Source organism: Anas platyrhynchos, chromosome 29, assembly GCF_047663525.1.
Source record: "Anas platyrhynchos isolate ZD024472 breed Pekin duck chromosome 29, IASCAAS_PekinDuck_T2T, whole genome shotgun sequence".
Taxonomy (NCBI): domain Eukaryota; kingdom Metazoa; phylum Chordata; class Aves; order Anseriformes; family Anatidae; genus Anas; species Anas platyrhynchos.
In genome coordinates, this window is record NC_092615.1 from 3,926,424 (window position 1) to 3,941,838 (window position 15,415).

Here is a 15,415-nt window from a genome sequence, read left to right on the forward strand (position 1 = left end):
AATATTTACAGGGACAAAGTAATTTGCCATTATTCTGGGATAATTCTCATTCTGTAAAAATGATACATGCTCTCATGTTACCAAGTTAAATTAATTTTTTACTTTGTTTCTATGGAAGCCAATAGTTAATTTTTTAAAGTCAATAATAGTTGCTCACTTTTTTGAGGAATTTGATCTGTAGAGGATAAACAGGTATTTTCTTGACTTACAGAAACATTTTTTCCCCTCTAGTATAGAGAACTCTACAAACAGTGCAGATGCATCTAGCAACAAGTTTGTTTTTGGACAGAACATGAGTGAGCGTGTCCTAGTGAGTATCCACTTTTTATGAAGTGTTCTAATTTTCTGTGAAGTTTGTGCTATGGATTGTCACTCAGGAAATGTGCAATATACAAGTATTACAAGTATTTAAATATACTTGTCACTGGAGCACAGATTCCTTTTGGTGTTTCCCACTTAGGTAACTGAGTGAGATCTGTGGGTTTCATTGTATGAACTATTGGGTGCTACTGCAGTGCCCTCCAGGATTTCCCTGCCAAGCACTGCCAGTGTAAGGAGATAGAATACCCTTCTCTGGCGCACATGGTTCTCAAATCCAAGCAGTTTAAATATGGCACAGCTTGATTCCTTTTGATGGCTTCTTCACAATAACTAAATTGACAGAAATTCAATTACATGATGCTCCAAATGGTGGGATTTCAAGTCCAGCAGTAAGGCAGCTACCTCAGCTAACTCAGGAAATCCGAACTGTTTTACCAACCCCAAGGTATAATTTCTAGTGCCTTAGTGTTTCCTACTTCTGTTTTATCGTTATGATGGTGCAAAAGGGAAGCACCTAATACTGTGCATTCATAATTACCTAATCATTGAGCAGGGAGGTCAGGCAAGTATGTCTCAAGTTGAACTGTGGCTGGGATTAGTTAGCTTTGTTTGGACATAACCTCAAATTAAGGGTTGAAATTTGGTTTCAGTTGAGGACAAAATAATATGAAGTGGTTTTTTTTAGGTCAGAATCCATTTAATTCCTTGGTTGGGGCGGTAAAGCAGCTTTTACTGTGACAGGATGTCATCTGTGGGATTCTTCTCTTGCCACATGGTTTATAAACACTAGGGGCCTCCCTCCGTGATTGATGACTAGTCTTCTGCAAAACTAAAATTAGCGTATGCTTTCTCTTCTGTTTACCTCATCTTCTATTTGTGATAGAGTCCACCAAAATCAAATGAAGGTAGCACAGAGAGTAATAAGGAGAATGCTGCTACAGAGTCTGGGTCTGAATCATCTTCTCAGGAAGCCACACCAGAGAAAGGTGAAAAATAAAACATTTTTTTAGGAACTGTAGTCAAGCCTTGTTTAAATGACTGAAGTTTTCAATATTGTTACTTTATAAAAACATTTAATGTTGCCTTTATTGTCTCTTCTAACCAAAGAATAGAGCCTTTTGGGGTTGGGGGGGGGGTTACATGTTGCGTGCTATAGATACTCTTGTGCTTCTGTCTTTACTATTAAACACGTACAGGTTATGCTGTCTTTTTCATGGTTTTTTTTTTTTTTTTCTGCACTATTAGGATTGTCTTCAGCAATGAAAGCAGGTTTTAACAGAGAAGATAATTGGACCTCTAGAGTGTAGAAGAAATGTTGCAAACCATTTTTTTTAACAATTCTGTTATACTTCCAATGATTGTATATTGTGCTGAGTGGGTGTACCAAATGTGTTGTTTCAACCAAGAATTGTTTGCTGGATTATAGACCTCTGTGACTCTTCAGATGCGCAAGATTTTCTGGAAACTGGGGGAGCAGTGGGTTTTCTCCAGCAAACTGCTTGCAGGCCAATGCAAAATTGGAAAGTGAATCATGGCATACATATATAGGCACAACAGTGTAGCTAGCTGGTAGCAGCATTAGTACTGCTGGAACACCTACAGATATGTAGGTGTATATGAGTTAGTAAAGGTTTTGCGTAGTTGTATGTAAAAAAAAAAAAACATTTTATGTGGGAACAAAATGTTCAATAACTTATTTCTTCTGTGCTTTGTATCTTGTGTTTATAAAATGAGGCTTGAAAGGGCAGGCTTTAACTTCTACTTTAAACTTAAAGCCTGTTTCTAATGTTCTGTCCCTGTCCCTCTTCTGTACTTTTCCCTCTAAACTCTGGTTTACTTGTGAGAACTTTAGAAATCCTATATAATTATAAGCTAATCATTCTCAAAATAAACTTTCAAAATTTTGTTCAGCTAATAATATTTCAGAGTCACTGGCAGAGTCTGCAGCAGCCTATACTAAAGCAACAGCAAGGAAGTGTTTATTAGCAAAGGTAGAAGTGATTACCGGAGAGGAAGCCGAAAGTAATGTTTTACAGGTAAGAAACTGATAATGTAGGGGAGCTTTGAGCTTGTGGGGATTAATATGGGTCACCAGGGTACCACCTGTTCCTTCAGCTGAGCCATCTTCTTTCTCTGATGTGCTTTCATGTGTTAGAGTGCAGACTTTGGATATTTATTGTCAGATCCTTACTCTGTTGTTTCTTAATTTCCTCTTTCCAGAGAAATTTCATCATTTGGACAACCCAGAAAATCTTAAGCATACTTCCTTGAATTAAGTGCAAAACAATTACTGTACTGCTGAATATTTTTTTAAAACTCAGAATGGGCCATTACGCTTGACAGAAACAATAAAAAAAAAAAAACAGTACTCAAGAATTTATTTTGAGGATATTTGCTTGAATTAGTGACATTTTAAAAAGATGTTGTTATGACTCAGACTTCTGATTTCAGTGGTGATTTATTTAACTTTGTAGTTACTCATTACCTTAAATTTACTTATTAACTTCAGTGTCTTTAAGAGAAACAAGCAGGGTTTTGCTGTGAATCTGAAAGACATATACTTCTTTTCTTCCTCCCTTTGTACCTCTGTTTATGTTTTTTTTTTTTTTTTTTTCTTGATCTTTTAAGTTTCTTGGCACCCGAATTACATTGTGGGGTATTTTTTTTGGAGAGGTTTTTGCCATGACTTTTTGGTTTCTTCTGACACCAAACAGATGTACTTTTTCAGTAACTAATGCATATTAGTTGAAGTTGTATTATTGTACAAAGTAATCATAATGTTTGTTTTCTCAGACCAAGCAAGATATAATCTATAATAATAGCAAGATGGGAGTGTCCTGTTTTGCTTAGGAAAACCACAACTTGAAAATTTTAGCAGTAATATGCTTACTCATGCAAATCAGTCCTCTGTTATGTTGGAGCTTAATAGTCTCTCACCCAACTTCTCTTCTTTTTCCCTATGATACTTAATACACTGGAATACTGAATGGGACTTGTACAGACAGAACAACATTAATCTGGCACAAATTAAGTATACAGAGCTGGGTGTTCTGTGTCAGAGAAAGACAGAAACAGAGGGAAAGCAAATATACCATGTGAGGAACAAGGGATGTGAAGGATTGAAGAGAGTAACTCTGAAAATCATTCTTGTTGTTTGATCTTGAACATAGATATTCTCTAAGAATATCTAACTTCCATTAATAAAACCTTCTGATACCAGTTAGCATATTTTGAGAGACTTACTGCAAAAGGGATGATGACACGGCTAAAACAGTTTAAAATTCAAATACAGAATTTGAAAATCAACCATTACGCTATAGAGATATTTTCTGTTACAGATTCAGTGCAAGCTGTTTGTATTTGATAAAAACTCTCAATCTTGGGTAGAAAGAGGTCGAGGACTTCTTAGACTCAATGATATGGCTTCAGCGGACGATGGAACATTACAGTCCCGGCTGGGTAAGAGGAACTGGGGAAATGAGTTACTGTATGATGGTCTGGGTAATCTTCATAGGATGTTTCCATGACACACAGTAGCATCTGCTTTAGGTTCTCTTAGCTATAGCAACTCCGAAGGAAGTTTGGCCCTTTCGCTTTATTTTATGACTATTTCCTCCAAAGACAGGATATTTGCCTGTTTTCCTATTGTAGCAAATGTTCCATTTTTTTTTTAATTCCCTCTAAAAGCAAGCTGTATTTGCCAACTAGAATATTTGACTAGGAATGTATGGCAACCTTCTTCAGATCTGGGCTCTCTGCTCTTCAGGACTTGTGGGGGAAATCTCTTTGGATACTGCATGAATTAAAAGCCATTTTGGCTATTCTCGTGTTCCTGTTGTCTTTTTTCCACCTAACTGGTCTTGTATGTTTGCTTTAGTGATGAGGACTCAGGGGAGTCTCAGGTTAATCTTAAATACCAAGCTCTGGGCTCAGATGCAGATCGATAAAGCCAGTGAGAAGAGCATCCGGATCACCGCCATGGATACAGAGGACCAGGGAGTTAAAGTTTTTCTTATATCAGTGAGTAATTTTGGTTTACACCTTAATCTCTCTACTGAAATTGGTGCTTGCTTAAATTGCAGTTGAGCTAACGTTCCCATTCTTCTCCACACCCTGTTCCCCCCCCTCCCAAGACACGGGGCTTAATAGACTTTTCTTCTCTGAAAATCTTCACTAGTTTTGAAGAAGTGCCATGTAAAGGCTGCTCTAGGAAGCCTGATTTTTCCAAAGCATTTACCATGGAGTTGTGGAATCTTTCATGTCTATTCAGGCTATAACTGCAGCATAAGATTAATGCTAATTATTTTCTCTTATCAAAGGAAAATAGGAATTTCATAGTTTTCTGTGTAATGAAACCAAAGTTTCAAGTTCTTGCACAATTTGTAGTACAGGAAAGTTATTGTTGTCCATCTACAGTGTGGGTGGATGCACAGACTCACTAAAATTGAAACACTAAGTATCTGTCAAGAACAGCATGTTACTAGTTAAGCGTAACATGTTTTATCTTTGATTTTCCTTTAATACAGACTGTACCAAGCAGTAGCAGGACAGTTAAAGTGATTTCAATGCTTGCTAAGTGGGTAACCAGGAATGCCAATTAGAATTACTAAAACACTTGAGAGATTATAATGTAGTCAGCAAGAAAGAGGGGTCATTCCCTAATGCCTGCCAAGAGCATTTACAGATTTGAGAGGTCTGAACACATTATTTTGAATTATGCAGGTTTTACAGAAGGGGTTGCTAAAGAATTAAAGTGGAACAGAAATTAAGAGAACAACAAAAAGCTTCTCTTGTGACGTTAAGGTTGTAGGACTGGGATCTGGCATCCCAGAGACTGGTATTAAAGGTACCAAATACCCAGTGATGAAGAAAAAGCACTGAAATGAGCGGTTAACTTTCCTTACCACTTTTCTCTAGACTTGACAAGTCATCAGGTTATTCAGTATTCCTTTTTTAATCAATTCTAAAAATACCTTGTATGGAATAATTGATTGCACCGCAGCTCACTTCAGGGGAATTTTACAAATACAGAGGTGACTGATTTAAGTGACAGGTTGGGCTGGATGTGGAAACTTGTTTTTATGAAGTAATCTAAGAAGTAAAATTGTTATCTTAAAGTTAACTTGGGGTAAAGGTAATAGTAGTTGATGCAAGGAATTCATTGACATGGTGAATACAGAGCTTCATAAAAGAGTTATTTTAAATTGATTATAATGTTCACAGAATTATTTTGTTTGACAGGCCTAAAAATTAGTGTTTTTGAGGCCATGAAGTGGTCATAAACCACTTTCAGAGTAAGAGGAAAAAATACTCTGGACAGATGGTCACTAATGAGGCTGTCTGAACTGATGGCTCTCTTATGGGAGTGTTGGTTTTTTTTGTGTGTATGTGTGTGTTTTTAACAAACAAAAAAGCAACCACCAACCTACCACCTGCCCAATTGCATGCCCATTCAGTTTTCTCAGTATATCATATGTTGAAATTTTATGTAGCTGTATCGTGAAACATTTGAATGACTTGATTATGATTAACAAATACGTAAAGCTGAATGATTGGCAAACCTGGAAAATCTGTGCAAAACAAACTTTTTATTAAAAAGATCTTTTTATCTTAAGGTTTTTGGGGTGTTAGGAAAGCCATGCGACACCTGGGTGAAGAAGCTTACATAAAATCAGCAAGTACTAGTTACGTTATCCAGAGAAGGTTGGTGCTGAGCAGAGGGGAATATACTCTGAACGTCAGAATTGAGTATATCTAACATCTTACTATGTATACCACAACCCATTGTGACTTAGCTTGAAAAATGCCTATGTGAGAAAACTGAAAAGTAGCTTGAGAAATTTGGCCTCACTGTTGTAGATTAAGTAAGTGCTTTATTGTGTTGTAATTCCTTGCACCTTTTCTTGTTTCCAAATATTCAAAAAAAATCTAGGCAAGCTCTAAGGATACAGGGCAGTTGTATGCTGCATTACACCACCGGATCCTGGCTTTGCGGAGTAGAGTGGAACAAGAACAAGAAGTCAAGAATGTAGCACCTGAGCCAGAAGTAACACAATCAAATGAGGAAGACAGTGATGATGATGTCCTTGCACCTTCAGGATCAGTCGGAAGTGGTAAGCAAGCAAGACATGGGATTTCTTCTCCATACGTTTTCTTTGTTGTTGTTTAAGGCAGACTGTTTGTCCCCTCTGTACACCATAGATATACTTCTGGCCTGTTAATTCTGAGTGTTTGTGGATCATGACTCATATGAGTTGCCTTTTTTGAACCAAACTGTTTCTAGTTTGCTCAATTGGATAATGACAGGACGAGGGAGAATGGTTTTAAACTAAAAGAGGGGAGATTTAGATTAGAGGTTAGGAGGAAATTCATCTGTCAGAGGGTGGTGAGGCATTGGAACAGGTTGCCCAGAGAGGTTGTGGATGCTCCATCATTGTAGGTGTCCAAGACCAGGTTAGATGAGGCCCTGAGCAACATGATCTAGTGGGTGGCAGCCCTGCCTGCGTCAGGGGGTTAGAACTAGATGGTCTATAGGGTCCCTTCCAACCCAAGCGATTCTTTGATTCTAGTTCTTCAGACTGGTAAAAAGGCTGCTGCTTCTGTCTGCTGAGTTACGTCACAGTTTAGTGGAAGTGATCTCTGCTTCAGTTAGTTCTGGCTTTGTTTATAGGGCCATTAAAGGGTGATTTGAGTTTCAATTTTGCCTTCCACATGGCCAAGGCTTGCACTTTAAAAAACAAAGCAGGCTGACCTTTGAGTAGAGTGCTGTTTGGAAAGCAGATTTACAAAAAGGAGTGGAAAAAGTGTAATTGCTTTCGTCGTATGCAGAGAGGCCATAGTTGAACAAAGCACCAATCATTGGTGTGAGGAAGGTTTCCTTCTGACCTCAAGCTGTCTATGCTTTGCCTTCCTACGGCTTAATACATCCCATCTTTTACTCAGATCAGTGCTCCAACCTGATTCATTGCTGGGGAAAAAAGCTAATAATGCTAATACTTAACCAAAAAAAAACACAGTGTGTGGACTTGGAGAGGCTGCAAACTGAGCTCTGGGATGCTACTGGGGTCCCAAAACCAGGCTAGTCAAGAATATAAAATTTTGCAGTGGACAGAACTTAATCTGTAGAGGGAATATGTCAGTTGGAGGGAGGGGGGAGAGAAGCAACTGTCATTCTAATCTGTCGTTGAAATCCTAAATGTGAGATGTCTATAGGCTTCTCAAGTGAAGTGTCTTAGTGTAAGGCAAGAAAAAATATATATAACAAAACTGTTGTCTGTTTCAGGTCCTAATGACGAAGGTGATGGGCAGAATGTTGGCAGCACATAGCAGATGTGAGCCGATCTGCTTGCAAGGCTGCTATGAACACCATCTTGCAGGCATCTCTCTGGATACCCCAGGCCAGCTATTGTTTCAGGCAGTGTTGAAGGCTCCAGGACTTAAGAACTGTGCATCCCTGTTCTGTTTGTTTGGTTTTTTGGTCTGGATCAGTAGATTCCATACAAAAAAAAAAAAAGCAGACTTGGAAACTACCTGAATGTGGTTTGGGACGTGAAAGCTCATCATATTGATGAGCCAAAAAAAAAAAAACAACCAAACATTTCCCCTCTTCCTTGTAATTGAAATGGCACATTACAGCTTGTCACAGCTTTTCATTGGGACCTTTTGACTGTTTCTTCAGTAGTTCATGTCTTGCAGGCCTCCGAGATAGAACTTTCCGACACGGTTCCAACATGAATTCTGCTTTGGTTGGTAACCCCCTACTCCCCCTTATGAGTTTCTGCCACCTGCAGGGAAACCGGGTCCTCACCAGTTCCTACGCTCACTGACTGCCCTTTTGGGTTCATTCTCTTTTTGGACTGCAGATGGGGCAGCTTGCGTTTTTACCTTTTAATCCCAACGTAGGTTGTGGACACCGTTGTTCCCTGTCTAGTGGGTTTGTAAACAGAAAGAAACAAAACATTGTGATTCACCAGAGAAGCTTTTTTAATGCGTTAATAAGAGACTTTAAAGTCCACAGGACATTTTGCTAACTCCTTTTCTTTCTTCCCATTTCATTATTATTATTTGGGGATTTATATTGTGGTGATACTTTTTTATTTTAGTTTTTCAATAAGATGCTCTTGTGTGTTGAAAAAGTGAAACTATTGTTTTGTACTGTTCTTTTCTGTTACTATTTAAGGGAGAGCTAAGCCACTATATATAATAGATGTTGCATACAATTTTTCTTAGAAAATTATATGTTTCTGTGGCTACAGTAAAGTGTAGGGAGGCATACAGGTTACACCTTCAGAAAAGTTGATGAGGAAGCAGCTGTTAGCCCTTGGAAGAATAAAATAGGCTCATGTAATGAGCTTGGTCAGCCATTAAAATAAATCTGTATAATAAAGCAGCTCTCATTTAATGGCTTGATTCAACAAGCCATTTAAGCACTTGCCTGACTTAACTACATGTGAATAATCTTACTGAAGTCAATGCAACTATTCATGCTTAAAGTTGAGTACATTTTTAAATATCTTGCTGAATTAACGGCCTTAAATAGAAAATTAACCTTTAACCCTTCCTGTCCTTATTCTGTTTCCTGAAGTCTTGCAGCATGAAGAAAAAGGTAATATTGCCAGCTTTGAATAGTTTGGGCTGAAGGATATTGTATTCTGTTCCACCAAAATAAAAGCAAGAATGTGTTTTCCTGTGTGTAATTCTGAAGTACTCCTACTGTAACCGTAACTCACTTTTTTACTTTGGACGTTTTCTGATCATTTGGGCCTTTTGTGTGAAAGTTGAGTTTTATTTTGTTATTAAAACATCTGGTGTTATGGAGCACAGTTGGAATTTGGTAGTCACTTAAAAGCAGTGACTGCATCATTTTTCTGTAAATTCCCCAAAGTGTTCTGTGTTCTTTATAAGTAGTTTACTGCTAGATAATTTCTCATTTGCTTGCCCTTTCTCCTTTAGACTAAGGAGGTCCAAATGCACCGTTTAAATGCTTCTTCCCCTTCCAGTTTATTTTAATGTGGCATGAATTGAAAATGAAAACCTAGGTTGCAGCACAAAAGCAACTTTCAACTTATTCAAATATCAAAACAGCCCTTATTGCCTTTATTTTATGAAAACACACTTTTCTTCATTGGGGGTTGAGAATGTTTAATTTAATTGTTGGCCAATTTTAGCCTCTGTTTGAGACTTCACTTGGTGGGGCGGGGGGTAGAAAGGTTGCTTTTCCTGTGATAGCCTTCTGAAGGAGCATCTTGGGAGTAAAAAGGGGCTAATGATTAGCTGTGCCATTGCATTCATAATTTCTCTGGACTGTCTGCTCATTCCTTTTGTATTTTTTTTCCCTACAGCTGTGGGTTTTTGTTCTGTTTTGGTTTGTTTTTTTTTTTAACCACGCACAAACCTATGATGCACCCTTTCCCTTGCAACTCGCTAACAGAAAATGAGCGTGTTTCTTACCACCCACCCACACAATTGTTTCTTCATCGTGTGTCCTGGGGAACTTCTGTATTTTCAAATGAGTGATCTGCATTTTGGATCTTTGATCTTTTTACACTGATACTCAGATTTTAAACTACTCTTTTTAAACAACCTTGCAGCGTAAAGTTTATTGTTGTCAGCATAAGAAAATTAACAAGGTGTCTTTGTCAGCAGAGCCTAATTGTGGAGAAACAGGTGTTACTTCCTGGTCCCAAAATCCATTAATTTTGGGGTCTATGCAGAGTCTCACTTTGAGGTGCTTTACCTAAACATGAAATTGATGGTGCATGAACATTAATAATAATGGCCTAAGCATGCCAGCTTTGATGGGGTTTAGTGGTGGTACACAGGCACCTACAGCATTCCAAAAAAAAATAATAATCTGGCAGCTACTACCTGATACAAATTTTATTTCAGCTGGAAGCCTTGCATATGTTTACAATGAAGAGAAAAACAGTAGTGTGAATCACTAACAGAATTAGCTATAGATTTACTTCAAGCCCTGTCCAGCACAGTATAGTTAGACCAAACAAAAATTCTGTTTCATTCTCTGCTTTAAGCCTTAGTAAATTACTGACAAGTAAAACCAGATGATGCTTATGTGTTTTGAAAGATTTATGCAAGACTGTCATATGAAAGTGTATTTGGGGATTGCATTAAATCTTCTAACAGAAAACAAGCAAACAAAACAACCCAAGCCCTGTGTTGTGTTTCCTGTGCTTGAGCCTCCTGCTCTTTGGAGGCTGATGATGCCCAGTTGTGCCGTGTTACAATGATCTTCCCTTGCACCACTCTCCCCCTGCATCTTTGCTTCTAAGTCTGTTGTTGATGTATGGATGTTGTTAGCAATTACTGCATCTCTTGTTCTGGCTGCTGACTGATGTCACCATAGTTATTAACAATTTCCAGGAAAACAGGTTACTGAAGATAATAACATGTAACACACTTGATGGGGAAACATTACAAGTATGGTGGTGTTAGTAAAACAAAAAATAAACCTATTTCAAAAAATATATAAAATAAGATTAGACCTGCAGGAAATTTAAACATTGAGATAAGAAAATGTGTCATTTTGGCATCTTTCCACAGTCCATTTCCCAGTGTGCAACGCACTGCTTCAGAGAAGACGGGGCAGGGAAAGATCTCAAACTAGTCCTTGGCAGTCTGCCACTGAAAGCAGGCCGAGCAGGTGTCCAAATTGTTAGAAGCCTACAGGAATAAAACCCAAATAAGATAATAAAAGACCCGCAACGTTTCGATGGCTCTCCCCCTTGTCTTGCCATTGAGGTACCAATCAATTCCATTGCTTAGGTATTGCTGCCGTTAAATAGACTCTTCCTAATGCATCCCATTTTCTGCAGTTTGACTGGCCTCTTGTTCTCCCAGTGAGTATAGAAAATGGTTTATTTCCTTTCTAGAAACATCTTACAGATTTGACAATTTACCATGTTTCTCCGTAATCTCTAGTCTTAGCAATTCCAGTTATGATAATTGCCATAATTTGTCATGCAAGATTTCATTAAACTGACTTTTCACTGTGCGCTTTTTCTCCCCTTGTTCTTTGGTCTTTTGGTGCACTGACTTCTGTATAATGGACTTGAGCTCACAGGTTGTGGATAGCAGATAAATTCAGAAATAACATTACAAAATGGTATTTTCCAGGATAACTTTTTTTTTTCCACCTTGTAAAGATGAGGACAGAGCAACAAAGGTGCCAAGATACAATTGCTATACAAGACTCTTAAAGTCAATTCCTAACGCATAGGTTTTGATTACAGCTCTTTTATACAGAAATGCTCAAAGATTTTTCTTTAATTTTTTAAAGATAGTATTCAAGGTTCCCTTTTTGACTGACTGCCTTTTTTCAAGGGTTTAAAGAACTACAGTTGAATTTGTCAGCAGGAACCCCAGGAATTCTGTTGCTGGGGGCAGTGAATGTGTCTGTGCATTGAGTGGGGGGTATGTTTTAAAGGAGATGCTGATTGAATTTTGGTAGGTTACTCTCAGATTCTAATGAAACGTAGGAAAAAAAAAGTAATAATGTTGTAGTTGTCCTCCTCCCACTCTTGAAGAGACCAGGAGGTATCAATCAAACCAATTTGAGGGCATGGCTGCTGATGGCAGTTATCTGAATAGTCCCGAAAAATCATTAGACTACCAGTTGTGCACATGGGCTGAGGAGCTTGCTTCTTACACTGAGCACTGGAAAGCAGCTTACTGATTGTTGATATTGGATTTGATTAGCCTGTTTTGCAGACAAGGTAAAATTCCTTTTCTGACAAGTACGGATTACAAGCTTAGGCTGCTGAACTACGTGGAGAGTAAGTCTATGCAAAAAGCTTCCAAAAGAGGGGAGAATGGGGAATTATTTTGGATATGATTTACAGGGCAGTGGTTCTGTCCTTACTTTTACAACAGTTCCAGAGGGAGAAGGGAAATGAGTTTCTTGTAGCACAATGGCAAGTCATTTTACCCCCCACCTCCAACAGTTCAGGGAGGTAACACAAATCCTGTGCCTGGATTAGCTAACTGGCATGTAGCCACGGCTTACAGTAAACCCTCTGTAACCAAAATATTTTGACTCAGGATAGCTGGTCTAAGTGTAATGTTAATTAATTAGATTGACTTGCTTGTTGCTTTACCTGGAACTCGCTTGTTTATAATAAATTGCAAGCTCCTGTCTCCTAATGGTTCTGTGATGAGCATTAATAGTCCAGGAGGTGACTTGAGCACAAAACTGAAAAGTGTTCAGGAGATGCAGTATGAATCCACTACGGGTAATAACTATATATAGTGTGCTCAGGACAGAAAGGCTTTCAATACCTGCTCAAACTGTGGAGTGCCATTTGTTACCTGGTATAGAGCCTTACTCCGTGCAAGGCTTACTGGCCCCATTTTTTTTTTTACGTTGGGGCGAATGCATCATGACACTGTGTGACTGCTGTCGTGCGTTTTCTAGCCCTGCAGTCTGTAATAGTGATTCTGCCCTTCATTAGATGTGCTTAGCAGGAGGAATAAAACTGCTCTATGAACTGCTTCTTTTAGTAAGTTGCAAGTACTTGATTGTTGGGTTTGGTTTCTATTTTTAAGAACAGGAACATTTTTGGAGCACAGGGCAGTAGTACAGTGGCCCTACTGCTATTGCTGGATACAACCATCACCATAAGCAGATGCTTTAAGATTAGGCTGAGACTCATTAATATACCAAAATACAAACCCTAAAACTGACAGTTGGGGCAGCTCTGGGCTGAAGATGACCCTGCCATCCTCATCTTGCATGCCACCCAGCAGCTCCAACTTAATCTTTAAGATATGCTAAAGCTACATGCTTTCTGCTACATGCTTTAGCATATCTTAAAGATGCTTAAAGAGAAGATAAAGCTTGAACCAAGATCCCAGCCAGTTATGGATTTCATCCAGTCAGCTACTGAAGTTATGTTAACAGTGGCAAAATAAGAATGGAAGAGCCTGATTTGAAGGCGTACCACTGAGAAAGAATGATAGTAAGTTGTTAAATATTTTTATTAGCAAAGTGACAACCACTGAAAAATACATACAGTGTGGCCTAAATGTGTCAATACATCTTTATTATTTCAGAAGAAAAAGATAAAACAGTAGACAGAGAACAGAATTAGAATAGAGCCCTTGAAAATCCAAAGGAAATAGCTCAAGTCCTAACTAGTTATATCTGTAGCCCTTAACCACACAAACAAATAAACAAAAACAAAACCAAAAATAAAAGTACAACTGGAAAACCATCCACTGCTGAAAAATTAAAGGATTGGAGTTATCAGAAGGGTGTGTTGTTAGTACAGAGCTGTACTATGTGGAATCAAGTGATACTTTAAGAGCCAAGAATTGACTATGTGTTGAAACATGAAATACAATTACTTTTCTAAAGAATTTCAGGTATAATCAAGTCCTTGTGTAGGCATTATATCTGTGAAAACCAATGCTTTCACAGCAGGAAACGTTAGAATATAAAGCTGATGTGATGTTTTCCAACATCAGCTCAGTGTAGGGTAACTTCATTGTGTGTGCACGATGAGCCTATTCACAGCAGGAGGAGGTGAAGTAGCCACAAATCTTCCAGAGTTTGTCCTACTAAAGAACTTCAGGAAATAGGAGCACATTCAGGAAGCCTTTTGCTTTAGAAAACATTTGGGCATACAGAGGCCATGCAATGAATTCAACAGGTCTTGGAGGTCTCACAGACAAGATCACAAGCTCAGGGTAATATCTGCTTTCTGCTGGATGAAAATTAGCTAGTTCTGCATCAAAGGTACCCTACCCCTGGCCTAAACATACATCCAGGCTGGACCTGCGGAAATCAGTTCTGGGGGTGGGATGAGGAAGGAGTCAGACCAGTACTTGTACCCACAGCCAGCTCTGTCCTGAACCTAGCTGCGTCTCCAGGTCAGGTCAGGACAGTGAGGCTTTGTGCCAGATACGCAGAAAAAAAATTAGAAAGAAAACCTGTCTGTTGGCCCACGGCTGACCAACAACAGAAAAAAAAAGGTGAATTAGGGAACTTCCCTAATTCTGTTTCTTCAAACTCTGCAGTCATCTCACAAGCATTCCATCAGGTAACCAAATGCCAATAGTTGAGCAAAGCCACTCACAGAGCTTCCTGAGACATTTATTATTCATTTATTATTCAAAGTTGTGCTTACTGGCCCAGCTCTGAACGGATCACACTGAAGGTGTTTCTCCCACATGCCTCTGCTGCTGTGAGCAAAAAGCAAAAACTAGTTGTATAAATATACATTTGTTCAAAACAGTTTCTCAAAATTAATTTTTCTACTGGAAGCATTTTATCTATTCTCGTTGCTCATTTGTGACTGAGGAATTAACACAGCCTATCCTGTATGAAAGGTATTTGTGATGGGCAGCACATCACCAGCTCCACCAAAATGCAGGTTCAGTGACTGCCAGCTGGGTTTTCGGGATTCTGCTTTACCTAAAGATGAACTTAGAAAAATGACGGGAATTTGGTAAATCCTGAGGGTCGCATAGCAGACAGGCAGAGCTTGGTGCAGCAGCACCTTCGGACCACTGCTGGGGATTTGGCAGGAGCGTGGTTTGAATTAAAACCCCGGGAAGCAGCAGAGGCACCGATCCTGCAGTTTCTCCGTGAGAAGCCTGCGAGCTGCACAGCACCCACCTGCCTCGCCCCGTGGCTTAAAACCACGACAGAATCCAGCCTCGCGAGGGGATTTCGGCGATGAATGCTTCTCCTCACAAACTCATAGAATGGCCTGGGTTAAAAAGGACCTTAAGGATCATCCACTTCCACCCCTCCTGCTCTGGGGGCTGTACATCCACCCATTAGAGCGGCTGCCCAGAGCCGCCTCCAGGGGTGGGGCACCCACAGCCTCCCTGGGCAACCCGTTTCACTGCCTCACCACCCCGAGTGAAAAACTTCCTCCTAATTTCCACCCTAAATCTCCCCTGTCTCGGTTTTAAACCATTCCCCCTTATCCTGTCACTACCAACACGTAAACAGGAGCTCCTCCTCCTCCTCTTTATACGCTCCCTTCAAGTACTGCAAGCACTTCAAGCCCTGGAGCTCCCCCCTCCCTTCCCCAGCCGTCAATTCCCTCACAGCCCCCGAGAAACCCCC

The 15,415-nt window shown here is 39.4% G+C and overlaps 1 protein-coding gene across 2 annotated transcripts in view; it reads left to right on the plus strand.

The window, feature by feature from the left end:
• The window catches only part of RANBP3 (RAN binding protein 3), a 43,156-nt gene extending 34,139 nt beyond the window's left edge, over positions 1-9,017 (plus strand). For both annotated transcript variants that reach the window (XM_027471808.3, XM_072029108.1), the window contains 7 exons: positions 232-310; positions 1,205-1,307; positions 2,233-2,357; positions 3,660-3,780; positions 4,199-4,341; positions 6,254-6,434; positions 7,604-9,017. In XM_027471808.3, the coding sequence (XP_027327609.1) occupies positions 232-310; positions 1,205-1,307; positions 2,233-2,357; positions 3,660-3,780; positions 4,199-4,341; positions 6,254-6,434; positions 7,604-7,647 (796 nt within the window). In that variant the 3' untranslated portion in view covers positions 7,648-9,017. The remainder of the gene's footprint in view (positions 1-231; positions 311-1,204; positions 1,308-2,232; positions 2,358-3,659; positions 3,781-4,198; positions 4,342-6,253; positions 6,435-7,603) is intronic.
• The last annotated feature ends 6,398 nt before the right edge of the window (positions 9,018-15,415 follow it).